This window comes from Natrix helvetica (genome assembly GCF_964273705.1).
Source record: "Natrix helvetica genome assembly, chromosome: Z".
NCBI lineage: Eukaryota > Metazoa > Chordata > Lepidosauria > Squamata > Natricidae > Natrix > Natrix helvetica.
The window spans coordinates 89,807,752-89,824,329 of record NC_138554.1 but is presented as its reverse complement, the minus strand read 5'-3'; the positions used below and the strand labels follow the sequence as shown (position 1 = coordinate 89,824,329).

The window sequence follows — 16,578 nt, the reverse complement described above, 5'->3', positions numbered from 1 at the left end:
ATATTATATTTTACATTTTTTGCAAAAATAATATTAACAGCCAGCTTCTCTCCAAAGAAATGATCCTTAAAATTACATATATGAAGCCTAGATTACTAAAATATTAGAATGTCAAAGAATCTACTACCAATTATTGGTGCTCATTCACCGACTATAGTGTCTTGGTTCTTAAATTCAAAGGAAGTTAATTTTTTTAAAATTGGAGATGTATCCCAGATTGATACACACATTTATAAAATAATACACATAATATTTTCTTCCTCCTAATCAATCTGCAAGCTCCTTTGTAACCCATAAATATTTTTTTTTGTTTACCCACCCAGAGAAAATGAGTTTTTTTAAAAAGAAAACATTCTTTGAAATATATTAGTTGTAGAAGATAAACCCTTTAGTTGGCAGAATTCCTGTAGCTTCATCCTTTTTTTTTCTTAATTTGTGAGAATGGTGCATGGAAAATCAATTTGTATTTATCCACACAAATGCTAAGGAAACCCACAGTATTAAAATTCCACTCTGCCAAGATCAGTCTAAATCACCATGTTCCCAAAACAAAACAAAAATCCAATTGTAGCATGAACATACCATGCCTTTTCAAAAAGGACATAATCAAATAAAAATAAAATTATGGTTTAAGGATTGATATATTATTTACTTTAAAAGACAAATCCTAAGCTACATTAAATAACTGACATTTTGGGTTCCTGAATTGTTAATAAATGGAATTTAAATAGATTGGAATACAATACAGCCTACAGTAGTGGTGGGCAACCTTTTTTTTCAACTGAGCCAAATCTCGCCAAAACCACGATTGAAATTTACTTTGAGAGCCACATTTTTAAAACCGAAAATACATAGGATGGTACACTGTTTTTAGTTTCAATAAGTTTTTATTGAGAATATTCTGCATGCAAGTATCCACATAGGTCGGGAGGATACAAATAACACAACTAATAAAACAAAAACTTTAGAACGATATTATTTATCGATAACGTTAAATTCCGTAAAATTTGCCTAACAATGTAGAGAAAATTACATCCTGACATTGACTGACAAAGTCACAACCAGTAATGTGAACATTGGCCTTGCATTTCCTTGGATAGTTTGAGTAAGTCAGGTTTGTATGTTGTTGTTTTTAATTTCATCTCTCTCTCCCACTTTCTTTCTTTTTTTCTTTTTCTTTTTCTCTCTCTCTCTGGCTCTTTGTCTCTCTCTCCCTCCCTCCCCCATCTCTGTCACTCTGTGTGTATGTGTCTGTCTGTCTCTCACTCACTCTGTGTGTGTGTGTGTGTGTCTGTCTCTGTCTCTCCCTCTGTCTCTCTTCCCTCCCTTCCTCTCTCTCTGTCACTCTGTGTATGTGGGTGTGTCTGTCTCTCACTCATTCACTTAATCACTCACTCTGTGTGTGTCTCTCTGTCTGTCTATCTTTCTCTCCCTCCCTCCCCCTCTCTGTCTCTCTCTGTCTGTGTGTGTGTGTGTGTCTGTCTGTCTGTCTGTCAGTCTCTCTCTGATTCCCTCCCTCACTCCCTCTCTCTGTTCCTCTCTCTGTCTGTCTTTCTCACTCACACACACACACACACACACACACTGTGGTCACCTTGTTGAGTGTTCCAATCACATTTGAAACACTCAACAACTGGCCTGCATTTATGGTATTTTGCAGCATTCTGCAGTCATAGGACCAAAATTGGTTGTCACTCGCCCAGGCTTTTGCAGAAGCTTCCCTCTGAAGCCCGAGAGGAGGGAGGGGAGCGGGCACCCGGCACACAGAAGAGCCGCATTAAAGGGTGTAAAGAGCTGCATGTGGCTCCCGAGCCGCGGGTTGCCCACCACTGGCCTACAGCAAGTTAAAGTTAAAGTATTCTGGTATTTCCAAATAGAAACTGATAAAATCTTGACTCATAACACATCAGTTTTGACTGTGGTTGGAAATCAGAGACTGTGAATAATTGATGTGGCAATACCAAGAGTAAGTTGAGTAGAAGACATAGAATTGGAGAAGATCAAAATGTATCACAATTTGAAAATTAAAGTTGAAAGATTATGGCATCAACTGCCCATGATTTTTCCATAGGTTATCAGTACATTAGGTGCCATACAGGAAGAATCTTGGATGGTACTCAGAAAGAATAGAGTAAAAGTAGAAGTAAGCACTGAAAAATCACTATCAGTCAATTGCAAAAAATACCTTTACTTGAAACAGTTTTCATCTTGTGATAATATTTTTAATATTATTAAAATAACATCTTATTTCAAGTCTTTGAGAAGGACTCAATGACAAAAGTGCCAAATTCAATCTACTGCTTGATAGTACAACAACATTAATAATATTAATAATTATACACAACACAAAAATTAGCTGAACAGAAATAAAATTCAAATTAAACTTCATAGAAAAAAGAAGTGGTCTTAGGAAACAAAAATCAAATGCAGAATGAGTCAAATTAGCTTGGTAATAAAACTTAAAAAAGAGCTTGAAACAGTAGTTTATTACAAGCTGAATATGAATCTGCCAGGGCAAATTACTTTTAAAACAGCAATATAATTTTAGGTTGCATAAACAATAAGATAATATGTAATTATGGGAATATAATTAGGAATGTAATTGATAGTAAGAAATTATAGTTTCTTTTTATTCTCTATTGGTCAAAGCTCACTCTGAATATTGTGCCTAGTTCTGGGAATCCCGCATTAAAAAGATTTAGAAAAAATTGGAACATGTTTAGAGACATGCAATGAGAATGATCAGGACTAAGAAAATAAGTCCCCAGAAGAAGATTAAAGACATTGGAAATATTTATCTTTGAAGAGGCTGAAAATACTTTCATATCTGTTCTTCTATCACAGAAGACAGTCAACAGCAGAATCCATTGAAGAAAAAAGTTAAAACAGACAAGATCATGATGCTTTTTTTGACATGCAGATTGACGTGTATGCACACATGTATCCTTCCAGCATTCCAGAATGTATGGCATAGGATTACAGATTTATGTTACAGGAAATTCTGACTAAACACTAGGAGAGAAAGAAATCCTTAATTAGGTTCAAGGGGAGGTTAAGGAACACTTTAATTTGAATTCCTGTGCTGACCACGGAGTTGGATTTGTTGATCTAAAAAGTCCTTTCCAATTATATGATTCTATTTGTGTGATAAGTTGGTAGACTTATCCAATTTTAATTATAAAAGTTTTAAAACCAAGTGGCTTATTTTTAGCTTAATTGAACTGCATACAGCTTTTCAATTATTAAAAGGAATAAAAATTTGTTATTTACAAATAAATAATAAATCAAGCAACTGCTGTATATCCCTATCAATATGGAAGGACAAGGGTAGATAAAAAACGACAGTAGAATGAGCAATGAGTGAATGTAATTACTGGAAGTACACAAACTTCACATTTAACCCTGGATACAGCCTGACTGAATCCTGAAATAATACCACGGGAGTTTCTTAAGAAAGAAATTGATCCAAAAGAGGAATCAGAGGTAATTGGTAATTTAATCCCACATTACAAACCATTGTACATGTTAGAATTATTATATGGAACCAAAGGATGTGTGGACTCTGCAGTTATATCTATATTCAGTAGGAATTCATTAATAGCTACTGACACAATAAGTGGTCTTGAAAAATAAAGATAGGAGAAGAAATAGTGGTTAACAAAATCAATGTGAATATTCACCAGGTTCTGAAAATGAATAAAACCATAAGCAAAAATTTAATCCTTCCAAATATCAAGTTCAGGATAGGAATACCTATTATTGATGTTCTAGGGTTTGTTACCACATTACTCTAAATTTGTGTTATTCAACTAACTTCAATGTTATCCTCATTCATATGTTATTGTTATATATTTTAGTAGTTTGTTTTTGACAGCCATCTGCAATACTCAGGACTTGCACTCAGGTACTTCTATAAAATAACAAAATATTCTCATTCCAAAAGCCTAAAGCAAAAACATCAAATCAATGAAAATTATCCTCCCAAGACAATATGTCTAAGTTTTCATTGCACTGATTAGAATAACTTTTGATTTACAAACTTAAATACTACATAATATTTAAACATAGATACAAAATAATATAGTCTGAAACCAGAAAAATGGCCTCATAAATCCCACTAAATAGAATTCTTCCAACTCTGATATAACTTTAAATAGGTTTTTTAAGCTTAATTTTAGCAGTAGATAGGGAGAGCAGTAAGCTTGTATTGTAAAAATTGTCTTTTCCCTGTGGCTTGTAATCCTGAAGCTAGCTGAAAAAATTGTCAGCTATGTTTTCACTGGTGAATATTTTTAAATGTGTCAATGGTACTGACATAATGTCGATGGGGAAAATAGACATTCTGTGTATTAGAAAATTCCACTCCCTTTCTTGTCTCCACACTTCATGTTAGGTCAAACTAATCTCTTATGAATTTAAAAAAACATGAAAGCAGCCTTGTATTTTTGCTTCCTAAAGCAATTTGAAACTGATTTGTGATCATATTCAATTCTCCACACCACAAAATTCTGAGATCTTTAAAGACAATATATTTCTTACGCTTATATTTCTATCTGGCTATTAGTATAGACATTATATCAATTTTAGAGTAATTTGGCATTTCCAGATGTTTTTATTGTGACATCTTCACATGTCTACCTTGGGGAAATTATAGAACACCCCTGCAAATATTTTCATTTAAAGAAATAAAAGTTTTATTGACATTTTCTTTACACAATGAATAGAATGAATAGTTATTTAATACAAGACAGAAAAACTGACTTGCTTTTCAAAAATAAGCAGGTTGTACTTTTATTTTTTATTTGTAATATCTGTTCAAATTGGATGAAATTTCTGATCAAATAATGAACAACGTTAAAGACATTCTCAACAATCTTAAAGCGACATATTCCTTATCTTTGACACTGCCAATGAAATGAACAACCAGAAGAGTTTAGAGCTGCAATATTGGCCATTTTCAATGCCAATTTGAGACACTTTTGAAATAAGAAAATAATACCAAGGCTGAAAGAGATAAACTAGAATTCAGAGTCACCTCTTCCCTATCATTATGGATTACAATAAAATATAAAGCTAAAGCAAGAACCTATGCTTTCTTCCTATAGTTTTCCTAACATCAAAATAACTCAAAAAATGAACTAGTGGACAGTAGTCGTAGGGTAGAACATAAAGATTTTTAAAGTTCTGAAGCCTCTACCTAACTGTAAACATACCCAGCATTTTGATCCTCTGCAAATCAAAGTCTGAAAAATGTGATTTAATGCAACAGATCTGTGCAAGGTTAAATGCTTCACCTTGACAAGGCATAGTGTAACAACAGTTCAAGCTGTATTACTAAAGCATTATAAGCTGCTGAAACAGCCTCTGTCTTCAACCTTTTCAGCTATTAAGTGTTGAATGATACAATGTAAAGCATTTTGACTAGTAAAAGGGGGAAGAAAGTTGAATTATGTTGCAGTTTTGAAGGGATACTTCAAAGTAAAGCAAAGCTTTACCCACTGACCAATCTGTAGACTGAACACATTGTCTCATATGTACTATACTGCTTTAACTTCCGTTTACTCTCCTTTTCTACCCAATTCCAAGCAAAGTACCCAAAGGTTTACCATTCTCAAAATTCACATATAGACTCTTACACTCTCTCGCTTTCTCACCTCATTCCTTGCCAGCTGGACTTGTTTCTCCAGTTCCTCAGGAATCATTTTACCTCTATGGGACACAGATGTAAAGCTATTTAGTTATGTCCAACAGGTTAATTGTTTACTGCAATACTGCACTGTCAAATGGATAGGATCACTTCAATGTGCTAGAGTCCTTACCTGTCATCACTTTTGACAAAGCAAACATTTTGTGTGCCAATTCCCAAAAAGGAAGCTGCCTTCTTCACTGAGTAGTGACACTATGTAAAAAAGCAAGATCCATGAAAAATAGTCATGTTGAATGAACATTCTCTTTATTATTATTACTACCTATCTTAATGATTTCCTTCTATTTCTCTTTCATAACATTTAATCTGATTAGGTGACAAATATTAAAGCAGACCATTGCTGATCTTGTCAAGTCTTCTAATGACTACATATATTGTGTTTCCCCGAAAATACAACCTGTACTGAAACTAATGCCTTGCCACATTTTTCGCTTGGGCAAAAATATAAGCCCACCCCCGAAAATAAGTCCCCTGGACAACTCCCCCTCTGGCCAGGCAGAGCACCACTCACCAGCCTAGCAGTATCCCGAAGGCGCCAAGCCATGGGAGCTGGGGGGGGAAGGCGCTCACATTGCTTGCCGCCTTCAGGATACCGCTAAGTTGGGGAATGCCATTCTGCCTGGCCGGACAGAGAGTCTTCCAGCAGCCAGTCCACAACCACTGAGCGCACTCCTAGAGCGGCAGTTGCTGGAAGACTTGGCAGCCGAGTTTTGGAGTTTAGAAGCCGGAGAAGAAGTTATGCTCGGAGCGCCGTGGTAACGGCGCCCTGGCCCTGCATGGAGAGCTGGGCCAGGGCATGGTGAGGCTGGGAGGCATGCTTGCTGGGGACGGGACAGGTGCTCGCCCAACCTCCCTCTCCAGCCAGGCAGAACTCCATGCACTGACCTAGGGGGTATCCCTAATGTGCCAAGCCACGGGAGCTTGGAGGCGGGCAGAGCGCCACATGGCAGGGCGCCGCGGGGATACCCCGTAGGTCAGTGAATGGTGCTCTGCCCAGCTGGAGAGGGGGTTTGCCAGGTGGCTGCTCATAAGCATGGTCACCTCATGGCTGCTTTGCCCCTGAGACTGTGCCCGGTTCTTCGGGAGCCCGCTCGCAAGGGAACAGCCACCCGGCAACCCCAAAACAATAAGCCCTCCCTCTATAATAAGCCCAAGGCCATATTTTGTGGGACAAAATAAAATAAGACCCTGTCTTATTTTCGGGGAAACACAGTATTATATCATTGTCATTGATATTCTGGGTTCATGACAAACTTTCTAAATATGCTTGTAGAAACATCTTCAATTAGAAATATCACATTGGATTTTATTTGAAGTTATTTAGTCTTATTTCAAAAAGAACTATCAAAATCAAAATAATTTGAAAAGACAAACTAGTCAGTAGCAGCTGAGTTAATAGCTAAAATATTGAAATCAATAATTTTAGAAAACACATTCAAGAGGGTAAACAAGGAAATGAATTCCATGTTTTGGTAATTAATAAAATCAATCTTAAGCAGATGTAATTCTTCACTAGCATTGGAATAGTGCCTCTGTTGTGGACTTGGTTTAAATAACTTAATCTCTCTCTTGATCCATTCTTCCTTTTTTTTCAGCCAGCAAATTACCATATTTTTGGGAATGTAAGATGCACCTTTTTACCTCAAAAAAGAGGCTGAAAATCTGGGTGCGTCTTATACACTGAATACAGCATTTTTGGCCTCCCAAAACCCCGTCCCTTCACTAAAATGGGTGTGCATAGCCTTTAGGAGGCTTCCGGAGTGCTCCTGGGGGCTGGGGAGGGAGGAAAATGAGCGAAAAACAGGCCAATTTCCCCCCCCCCAAGCCCCAGGACCACTCTAGAAGCCTCCTAAAGGCTATGAATACTCTTTTTTTGGCAAAAAACGGGCCATTTTGGGGAGGTCTGAAGAGTGCAAAAACTTTTTTATTTTATTTGCCTCTTCAAAACCTTGGTGCATCTTATACTCCGGTGTGTCTTATAATCCAAAAAAGTACAGTACTTTTTCTGGAGAAAATGTTTTCTGATGAAGGAGTATATGTAATCCATATCTGAAACTGAGGCAACAAAAACATTAACCAGCTATGCCTCCAAAAAAAAAAGCCAGGAATATGTATGTTTTCTACAAATCAATAAAAAAAACTGACAAAGAATGCTGTTCACAAACATATGAAAAAATGTGATATGGTCTCGTGAGAAAGCTAGGACTATTTTTAAAAGTCATTGAAAGGCTTATCATGAAATATTATAAAGTTTTTCAAATCAAATCTTTAAGACAAAATAATCTTTATTTCTTCCTGCTCATTAGCTTCTATCAGACCCAAAGCCTTTCTTATCATTTCAAAGTGATGCTCCTGATTCTGGAATGTGATCACAAGAACATATTGGCCAAAAGCTATATGTGTTTTTTCTTCATTTTTCAATCAGTGTGATATAAAATTTGCCTTTTGTCATGAAAACATACCGACATATTTTTATATGAAAAAAGAATAGCATGTAAATAACAAAGAGCATATGTAATTTACCACTTGTACAGTATTTCAAAGGTAGAAATATTCAAAATTAGTGGACTTTTTTCATCAAAGGCATTCAGAATAAAAGCAAGGAACAGCAACATCTAAATGGTCCGGAAGCTTAATCATATTGTTGATCTCTGTGCCTTCATGCTCTATCATTAAATCATAATATGTGCTTCATCAAACATGACTATCAAACAAAATGATTCTGTTTTACATTGGCTCTTGTATTTAATGCATATAAATATTAAAAAATAGGTTAATCTATATTGCATTCCTTGGAGAAACTGGGTTCAATTTTAAAACAACTAGAAAAATAGAACATGCCCTGGATTTACAACTTTCACATTAATAAAGGAGAGCACAAAAGATGCATGCTCTTGGTTATTTTTGTCTCAGTGATGAATCACAAAAAAGTCTGCAGAGGTTCACAGAGTACTCAAATGATCCCCAAAGTCTATGAGACTTGAGATCCTTTCAATAGAACAAATAAATCTGTCTCTTTAAAAGCGGAGGAAATAGAGCAAATATTTAGTATTATTTAAGGGTTAATATATTTGCCAACAATGGTGAACAAAGTCTTAAATTGTTTCTTTGCATACAGTAAGTGAAACCAGGTGGTTAATTAATTTAGTTTTCTTCTAGAGCAGCGATGGCGAACCTTTTTTGGCTCACGTGCCATAAGTGGGGGGGGCGCAGGGAGGTCGTGTACAGGCGTGCTGCACCCATAATACAATGCATGACCCCCAGTGCGCATGCGCGCACTACAGGCGTGACCCCATTTTTGCATGCTTTTTTCGCCCTCCCCAGGCTCCAGAGGCTTTATAGGAGCATGGGGACAGCGAAAACAGCCTCCTCCACCCTCCCGGAAGCCTTCCGGAGGTTTCAGAGAAGCAAGGGTCGTTTTAAGCTTTTCGAAGGCTTCAGGGACCGTCAAGAGGCTTCCCTGAAGCCTTTGGAATGCTCAAAACGACCCTCCGAGCAAACCGGAAGTCACTTCCGGTTTGCTTTGAGGGTCATTTTAAGTGCTCCGAAGGCTTCAGGGACCTTCAAGAGGCTCCCTGAAGCCTCTGGAGCAGTCAAAACGACCCTCCAAGCAAACAGGAAGTGCATTCCCGAACTTCTGGTTTGCCCATAGGGCTGGGTTTTTGCGCTCTGGAGGCTTCAGGGAAGCTCATGAAGCCACTGGAGGGCCTCCGGGAGGGGCAGGTGAGGCTCTTTTCGCCCTCTCCAGGCTCCTATAAAGCTTCTGGAACCTGGGGAGGGCGAAAAATGGCTTTAAAAAAGGGTGAACTCAGCTGGCCAGGGCGCATGCACGCTGGCCAGCTGACAGGGCAGCGCCTCGCATGCCCTGACAAATGGCTCCGCGTGCCACCTGTGGCACGCGTGCCATAGATTTGCCATCAATGTTCTAGAGAATTCACACAAATGTAGTTACGAATGAACATAATTATGAAAAATCTGCAGTACTTCAATATGTGGCTATGAATATATTAAAGTTATTTAGAGTGCCTCATTTTTTAATGAGATGAATCAACTCATGGTGGGTGCTCCATTTTGGACAAGGAAGTTTCCTCCCCTTATTTTTAATGAAGTGCATAAATATACCATCAGCTACCATCATCCAATCATTTCTAATTTGACAGAAAGCCTGTGGTATTCATTAACTGGTGCTGTTTTGTGAATAACATACATAGATAGATTATTAATCTTCTGTTACTGAATTACATCAATAATGAAATAAGCCTGTAGAGGGTCAAGTGTACTCAGCAGAGATTTGGATTCTGGCATCAGAGTTTCATTTGAATTGCAAATGATTTTTATAAAATAGCTTTTTATTAGTTCTCTAACATTCACCTATTAAGTTCAGCTGAAAAAAGTTATTCCTGTAAAATGCCAAACTTCTTCAGACTCAGATAATAAGAGATCAGCAAAAACTACAGTGACATAAAGTCAGGCCACTGAATCACAAAGCTTGGAAGAGAACTGAACTTTTCAGGATTCAAAACCTAATTTATTCTTTTTTTTTCCTTTAGAAAGGCACCACTTACTCCAAATATAATGGGAAAATATAATTAGGGAAAAATGAAATCGCATATGCATGAGACAGGCAAGCAAAAAAAAAAAAAAGAGAGAGAAAGAGAGAGAGAAGAAAAGAGAGGGCAGTTAATCCTGTCTTATGCTGGCATTTGTAAGCACATAACACTATTTATCATTATGTCTGATCCTGAATAAAGTCAGCCAAGATCATAAAAGGAGCATAAAGGGGAGTTAAAGTGCTGTGGAAAACCTAGGTTTCTATTTATTTCTTTTCTTTTCTTTTTAATTTGTAACAGGAGCTGAAATTAGCCGGCCTTCACTTAAAGTAACAACTTGGTATTCTGTAAAAAAAATGAATTGGTTCCTTCATTAAAACTGCACTGTTAGAGAGCAACTTGAAGAACTCAGCAACATGGACTACCTACCCAGCATATTTCAAGGGATTTCTGGCAGTTGAAGTAGAAGACATTTTAAAGTTGACAAGTATCTGAAGGACTGTTGTCTTACCTGAACAGTAGTTCTCTGTGTGCTGCGGGAGAATCCAAGCATGGGTTCAACTTCAATTTGTCTGCCAGGTGACTGAGTTAATTTTAGAGTATTTAGCCACAGTTCCTGGCTTGATTGCCTCAGTTTTTCTCAACGAAAACATGGACCATACGAAGACTATGACAATCAGCTGCATGTTCCAATTTGGTCATTGTCATATAATCTGGCGGGATGAAAGCGAGGGGGGTAAGGTGTACATGAGGCCTGGTGGCCAAGGGCTGTTCAGGGCGTCTGTTCCTTCTGCTCCTCTCATCGGAAACCTGGAGAAAAACCTCGACAGGTGGGCATTCTTCAGTCAGGCGAACAGGTCCACTCGTGGACGACCGAAGATGTCTGAGAGTTGTAGAAAGAGTTGAGGATGAAGTCTCCACTCCGTGTGGTCGATGGTGGACCTGCCAGCTACTCCGCCTGAGTGTTGGATGTTCCTGAGATGTGCTCGGCTCTGAGTGATAACAAGTGGGTCTCTGCTCACAGACACAATTTCTCTGCCTCCTGCATCAGGGTCTTGGAATGAGTATCCCCCTGCCAATTGATGTGGGCCTTGGTGGCCACATTGTCTGTAAACAGGAGGACGTGGCCTAAGTGAATTCAGCCTGCCTTGGGAGAGATGGATCAAAGGTCTTCAAGCACCTGCTGGCACCCCTATCTGTTGTAGAAGACTTATGAGAGAAAGTTTTAGACCTGTCTGACTTGCTGGAGGACTTGGATGGCACATTAGCCACCTTTCTCCTTGGGGCTGACTGTAGGATGGAGGATGGGCCTGGGCAGGGTTCTTCCTCCCCGTGACACAAGTCAGCCATTCCTGTGGTTAGCTAGGATGGCAACTGCGAACACTCCACTTACCACCTCAGGACCAAGTCAGATCGATCAACTCCAGATATGAAATTCTGCCACAGCCTCACCGGACCTTTGATGGAGTACTCGGACAGGGAATAACCCGGGGCTGGGTTGATTGGAGCGCTCGAGCAGCTTCATTCAAGGCTTCTGGCGCTGGCACCGCTTCTTGGGTCTGCAACTGACTTAAAGTTCTTTGGAGCTGTGGTAGACTGGGGCCTTCAGGCTGAAAAAGTCTCTAATACGCAGCTGCTAGGAAACCAGATCAAGCTGCCAGATAGGGAGAAGCAAAGTCCAGGCACAGCTCTCTCTGTGCCTTCCCTGAGGCGCGCTCCCTGACAAGATGAAAATCGCCACTGAAATGATAGTCCGAGGCAATCTCTGACAGCCAAAATGGTGAGCGCGCCAAATTTGCTATTCAAAATTGCTATTCAAAACAATGTCCAAAATGGCAGCCACGCTCTCTGTAGTATTGGACTCTCATTCCCTTGCTGCCCAGAGCCGATGCTCACCCGATCCATTCGCTAGCTGATTTGCTAGCTGCTGCGGTGCCATCGCGCTGCTCTGGAGTGGTTTTAAACTTCAAACGTAGCTTTGACAACTCCACATTGTTGGCTCCGAGCCTCGTGAGGCTTCTAGGAGCCTGAGGTGCTGCCCAAGACAAAGGGCTCTTTGTCAAAGAGTTGCCAATTCAATTTTTTTTTAAACTTCTACTGCTATGGAGCAAATCTTCTGCTGTAATGAAGAAATGGTTGAAGAATCCAAGGTAATAACTTTAATTTCTCTGCTCATTGACTGAGGAGAGAGTCTAAGTCACTACTATGGGCTTGACCGAGTTGAAAAAAACTGAGGCAATCAAGCCAGGAGGCGTGGCTAAAGACCAGTGGTGGGTTTCGGATCCTGGTGCAACCAGTACAGTGCAACAGGGCCGGGCGTTCACCACATGCATGCATGCAGCATGTGCACAGCGCGCGCATGCGTACTTATCACCCGCAATGCTCCATGTCAGCTCCGTGATGCTCCAGCTGCTCGGGGAAGCATCACAGATGCTGTACACTCCGTACGCGTGCACGGAAGCCCTGATCGGCTCAAATACAGGTAAGGACGGTGGGCAGGTGGGCCCTCCGGAATGCTGTACTGGAACAGTACCTCGTGCTTCCAGCAGGCACCAGTACGCCCGTACCGGGGTGTACAGGTTGTATCCCACCACTGCTAAAGACTCTAAAATTAACTCAGTCACCTGGCAGACAAAATGAAGTTGAACCCATGCTTGGATTCTCCAAGCAGCGCACAGGAGAAAATTTGGTTTAGATCTTCAGGAAACTAAAGTTCAGTAAGCCCAAATATTTCCAGTAAAGCTTTTTAAGACTTTTCAAATCTTATCAGTACTTCATAATGTCAGACTACATATTGCGTGCCATAACATTTTTAATATCCTAGTTTTGATTTTATGTCTGCATACATGTATCCTGGTTCTTTTTGCAAACTTTTATGCACATTTTTCTTCTCAAAAGTACTATACTAGAAAAGTTGTAAGAAAAGTTAATTACCTCTTCTGATGTAAACAGAACCAACTGAGGTATCCCTGAAAGGCCTTTTTCTTTTATGTCAGGAAAATATTTATATCTTGCCAAGTTCATTGCATACATATTGGAAACAGAGCCACCTTAAAAAATCATTACATATATTAATAAATATTTCGGATTCTAAATTGTATATTTACAAATATCTGGCTGTAAATGCTGCATGACTATAGGTGCTTCTTGCATACTGATGAACTCATTTGGATACAAATTCCTTGACTTACATTCATTCATTCAGCAACTGTTCAAAGTTATATTGTTGCTGAAAAAAATGGATGTATGACTAACTCCTGTAGTTCTAGCCGTGTCAGCACCCCAAAGTTATATGCTCACTATCCAGGTGCTTGGATGCCAATTCATGATTATGACTTTGCAAGGAGTCATGGTCACATGATCTATTTGTGATTTTCCCTGTTGGCTCCCCACAAGCAAAGTCAATGGAGGAAAGTCAGCAGGAAAGTCAAAATTCACTCCAGTAACTAGCTCCCACCACAGCACTTCACTGCACATGCAGTCCCTCTGCCAGGCTTCAGGTGGCACATGGAGCCATTTGTCAGGGCACGCCAGGCGTTGCCCTGTGAACTGCGCATGCTGGCCAACTAAGTTCAGCTTTTTTAAAAGCCATTTTTCATCCTCTACAGGCGCCAGAGGCTTTATAGGAGCTGGGATGGGCGAAAACAGCCTGCTCCTGCCCCCCCGCCCCCAGAGGCCCTCTGGAGGCTTCAGGAGCTTCCTTGAAGCGTCCGGAGCACAAAAAAACAGTCTTACAGACAAACTGGTCCCTGAAGGATCTGAAGGGCTTAAACCAGCCCTATGAGAAAACCGGAAGTCAGTTTCTGAACTTCCGGTTTGCCCTTAGGGCCGTTTTTTTTGTGCTCCGGAGGCTTGAAAGAAGCTCCTAAAGCCTCCGGAGGGCCTCCAGAGGAGGCTGTTTTCGCCCTCCCCAGGCTCCTATAGAGCCTCTGGAGCCTGGGTAGGGCAAAAATCGCATGCAAAAATGAGGGTCACACCTGTCATGCACACATGGGCAAGGGGGGTGTCGCACATTGCATTATGGGTGTGGCACGCCCGCGCATGACTCCCCTGTGCTCCCCCCGCTTATGCCACACGAGCCAAAAAAGGTTTGCCATCGCTATCCCAGAAGTTTCCCTAGTCAACCACCACCTATGGAACCTCCCATCCTCATCCCCATACCTACATTCTTGTGCACTTCCATATTCTTTACCTGGCACATATCCCTTCCTGCTTAATGACTCATTACAATGGCAACTGAGACAACTGGGATTACTATCACTAAGTGTAAGTGATGTTGCATTTTACAACTGCACTGCTTACCAATGGCAGTTCTGGTTCCAATTGCCATTGTAACCTGATCCTAACTTGTGAACTACAAGCCACCAACTGTAAACAACAGGGTGGTCCAGAAGCAACAATATACGATGCTTCTATACTTGTATAAATTATATGGTCGTTATGTAGACAATGCCATGTTTCTTACATTAGCGAACATCATACCTGGATTAAATATACCATCTCCTCCTTCCCATCCAATATATTCAATCATTTTCTTTAGGACTGCTTCTTCCACTAGTAAAAATACTGGAGAAATTTCGTAGGTATATCTGAACGAAGGAAAATGTGACATGAAACTGTTTACTTAATTTTGTTTTATCAAATGTATGAAATGAAAATGAAAATTAGCAGATAGCATTAATATGAGTATATAATTGATTCTTTCCTACTCTGCAGTGCAGCCCAGATTTTTATAATAGATTTGAAAGACATTGGTGACCTAAAATTTTAACTTGACATATAAACCACTCCAGTCTATCTTGATAATTTTAAATACCAAGTCCTATCACTTCATTTTCCAAATTCATAATAGAAGCTGGATGTAATTAACTGATTCTCCACCCATTCTAATCAAGTATGCCCTTTATTTTAATTCCTTTAGAATCTGGAATCTAATTCCTGTTGATGTTTTATGCTCCACAGAATACCAACCAGCAGCAGCATTACCACCCTCTCCCTGTCCCCTCATCCTTTCTTTGGCTTGGAGAGTGGGAGGGAGAAAAGGAAGGAGAGATGAAGAAAGGAAGGGAGGAAGGAATGAAGAAGAGAGGGAAGGAGAAAAGAAGATTGGAATGAGAGGGAGGGAGGGTCTGAGGGAAATCAGCAGCCCTGCTTCCCTTTCACCATCCCCTTGGCCCCTCCTCCTAGCCTCCCCTGGTGGCTTCCCATCCTATTGCTGAGGATACTTTGCTTACAAAGGCGGGTGTCTTTGCATGGAGGGGTAATGAGCCTCCCTCTGAATCATGCACTTTGCCCTCCCGCACCCACCATGAGCAACCTGGCCAAGGAGCACAGCAGCAGCAGCGGCCTTGAGGAGGTAAGCGTGGCCAGGTGCCCCTTCAGCGAAGCAGAGCTGGGTTTGGCTGCAGAGTCCCAGTGCCCCAGGAGCTTGAGGGCTAGGCTGGGCACTTGCCCCCCACAACACAAGGCTCTGGGCATCCCGTGCCGCCATCCGGGGTTGTCCGTGTAGCTTGAGGGTGGCAGTGAAGTTCTGGTGACTGAGGCTTTGGTGCTCAATCTGGTCTTGCCTTTCTCCACTGGAGACTCCAGATCCTCTCTCAAGGCCTTGCATGCCCCAACCACCCCACAGGAAGCAGAGGACAACACTGCTATGTGTGGAAGCGTGAAGGAGAATGTTTGCAGGAAGCAGATTTGTCTGAATCCAACTTCTGCCTTGACAGATCTCTGGAGAGGAGAAGGGGGTGGCAAGGGAGCTACGTGAGGGAAAGCTGCCCCAACAAGCATCCTTACCTACATGATTAGAAATGGGGATTCCCTTTCAAGAAGGGCTAGCCTCCCTTATGCAGGACCAGGGAGTGCTGCTCCCCTGCCTCCTCCTCTTGCTCTCCAGAGTTCTGTCAGGGCAGAAGTTATACTCGGAGGAAACTGTTTCCTACAAACTTTATCTTCTATGCTTCCACAACATTATCCTCCACCTTCTGCTTTGCTGCGAGGGGGCACCGGACAAGGAAACACCAACAATGTCTGAGTTAGGGAGAAGAACCTTCTCCTTTGATATGCTGTGCACACACCATTCCAAGCTTGCAGACTTTTATCCACATCTGAGCTTGCAAACTGCCAATCATGGCTGTGTTTGAGGAGAAGACCCTTTCCTTTCTTTGTGGATAAAAGTTCCCAAACTTAGAATGCTGTCGGTGTGTGTGTGTGTTGTGTGTATGTGTATGTGTTCCTGCCAGCACTTTGGGGAAGCAAGTAGCTTGTGGGCCACCGAATTGTCCCCATGTCGAGTTAGCCGGTGAGACTTGTTCCATCCTGACCCTG

The 16,578-nt window shown here is 40.8% G+C and overlaps 1 protein-coding gene across 3 annotated transcripts in view; it reads right to left on the bottom strand.

The window, feature by feature from the left end:
- Positions 1–16,578, bottom strand: part of GADL1 (glutamate decarboxylase like 1) — a 455,870-nt gene that overhangs the window by 88,246 nt on the left and 351,046 nt on the right. For all 3 annotated transcript variants that reach the window (XM_081971302.1, XM_081971300.1, XM_081971301.1), the window contains exons 5-8: positions 14,740–14,846; positions 13,192–13,307; positions 5,820–5,899; positions 5,655–5,709 (exon numbers count right to left, since the gene is read on the bottom strand). In XM_081971302.1, coding sequence (XP_081827428.1) covers positions 5,655–5,709; positions 5,820–5,899; positions 13,192–13,307; positions 14,740–14,846 — 358 coding nt within the window. The remainder of the gene's footprint in view (positions 1–5,654; positions 5,710–5,819; positions 5,900–13,191; positions 13,308–14,739; positions 14,847–16,578) is intronic.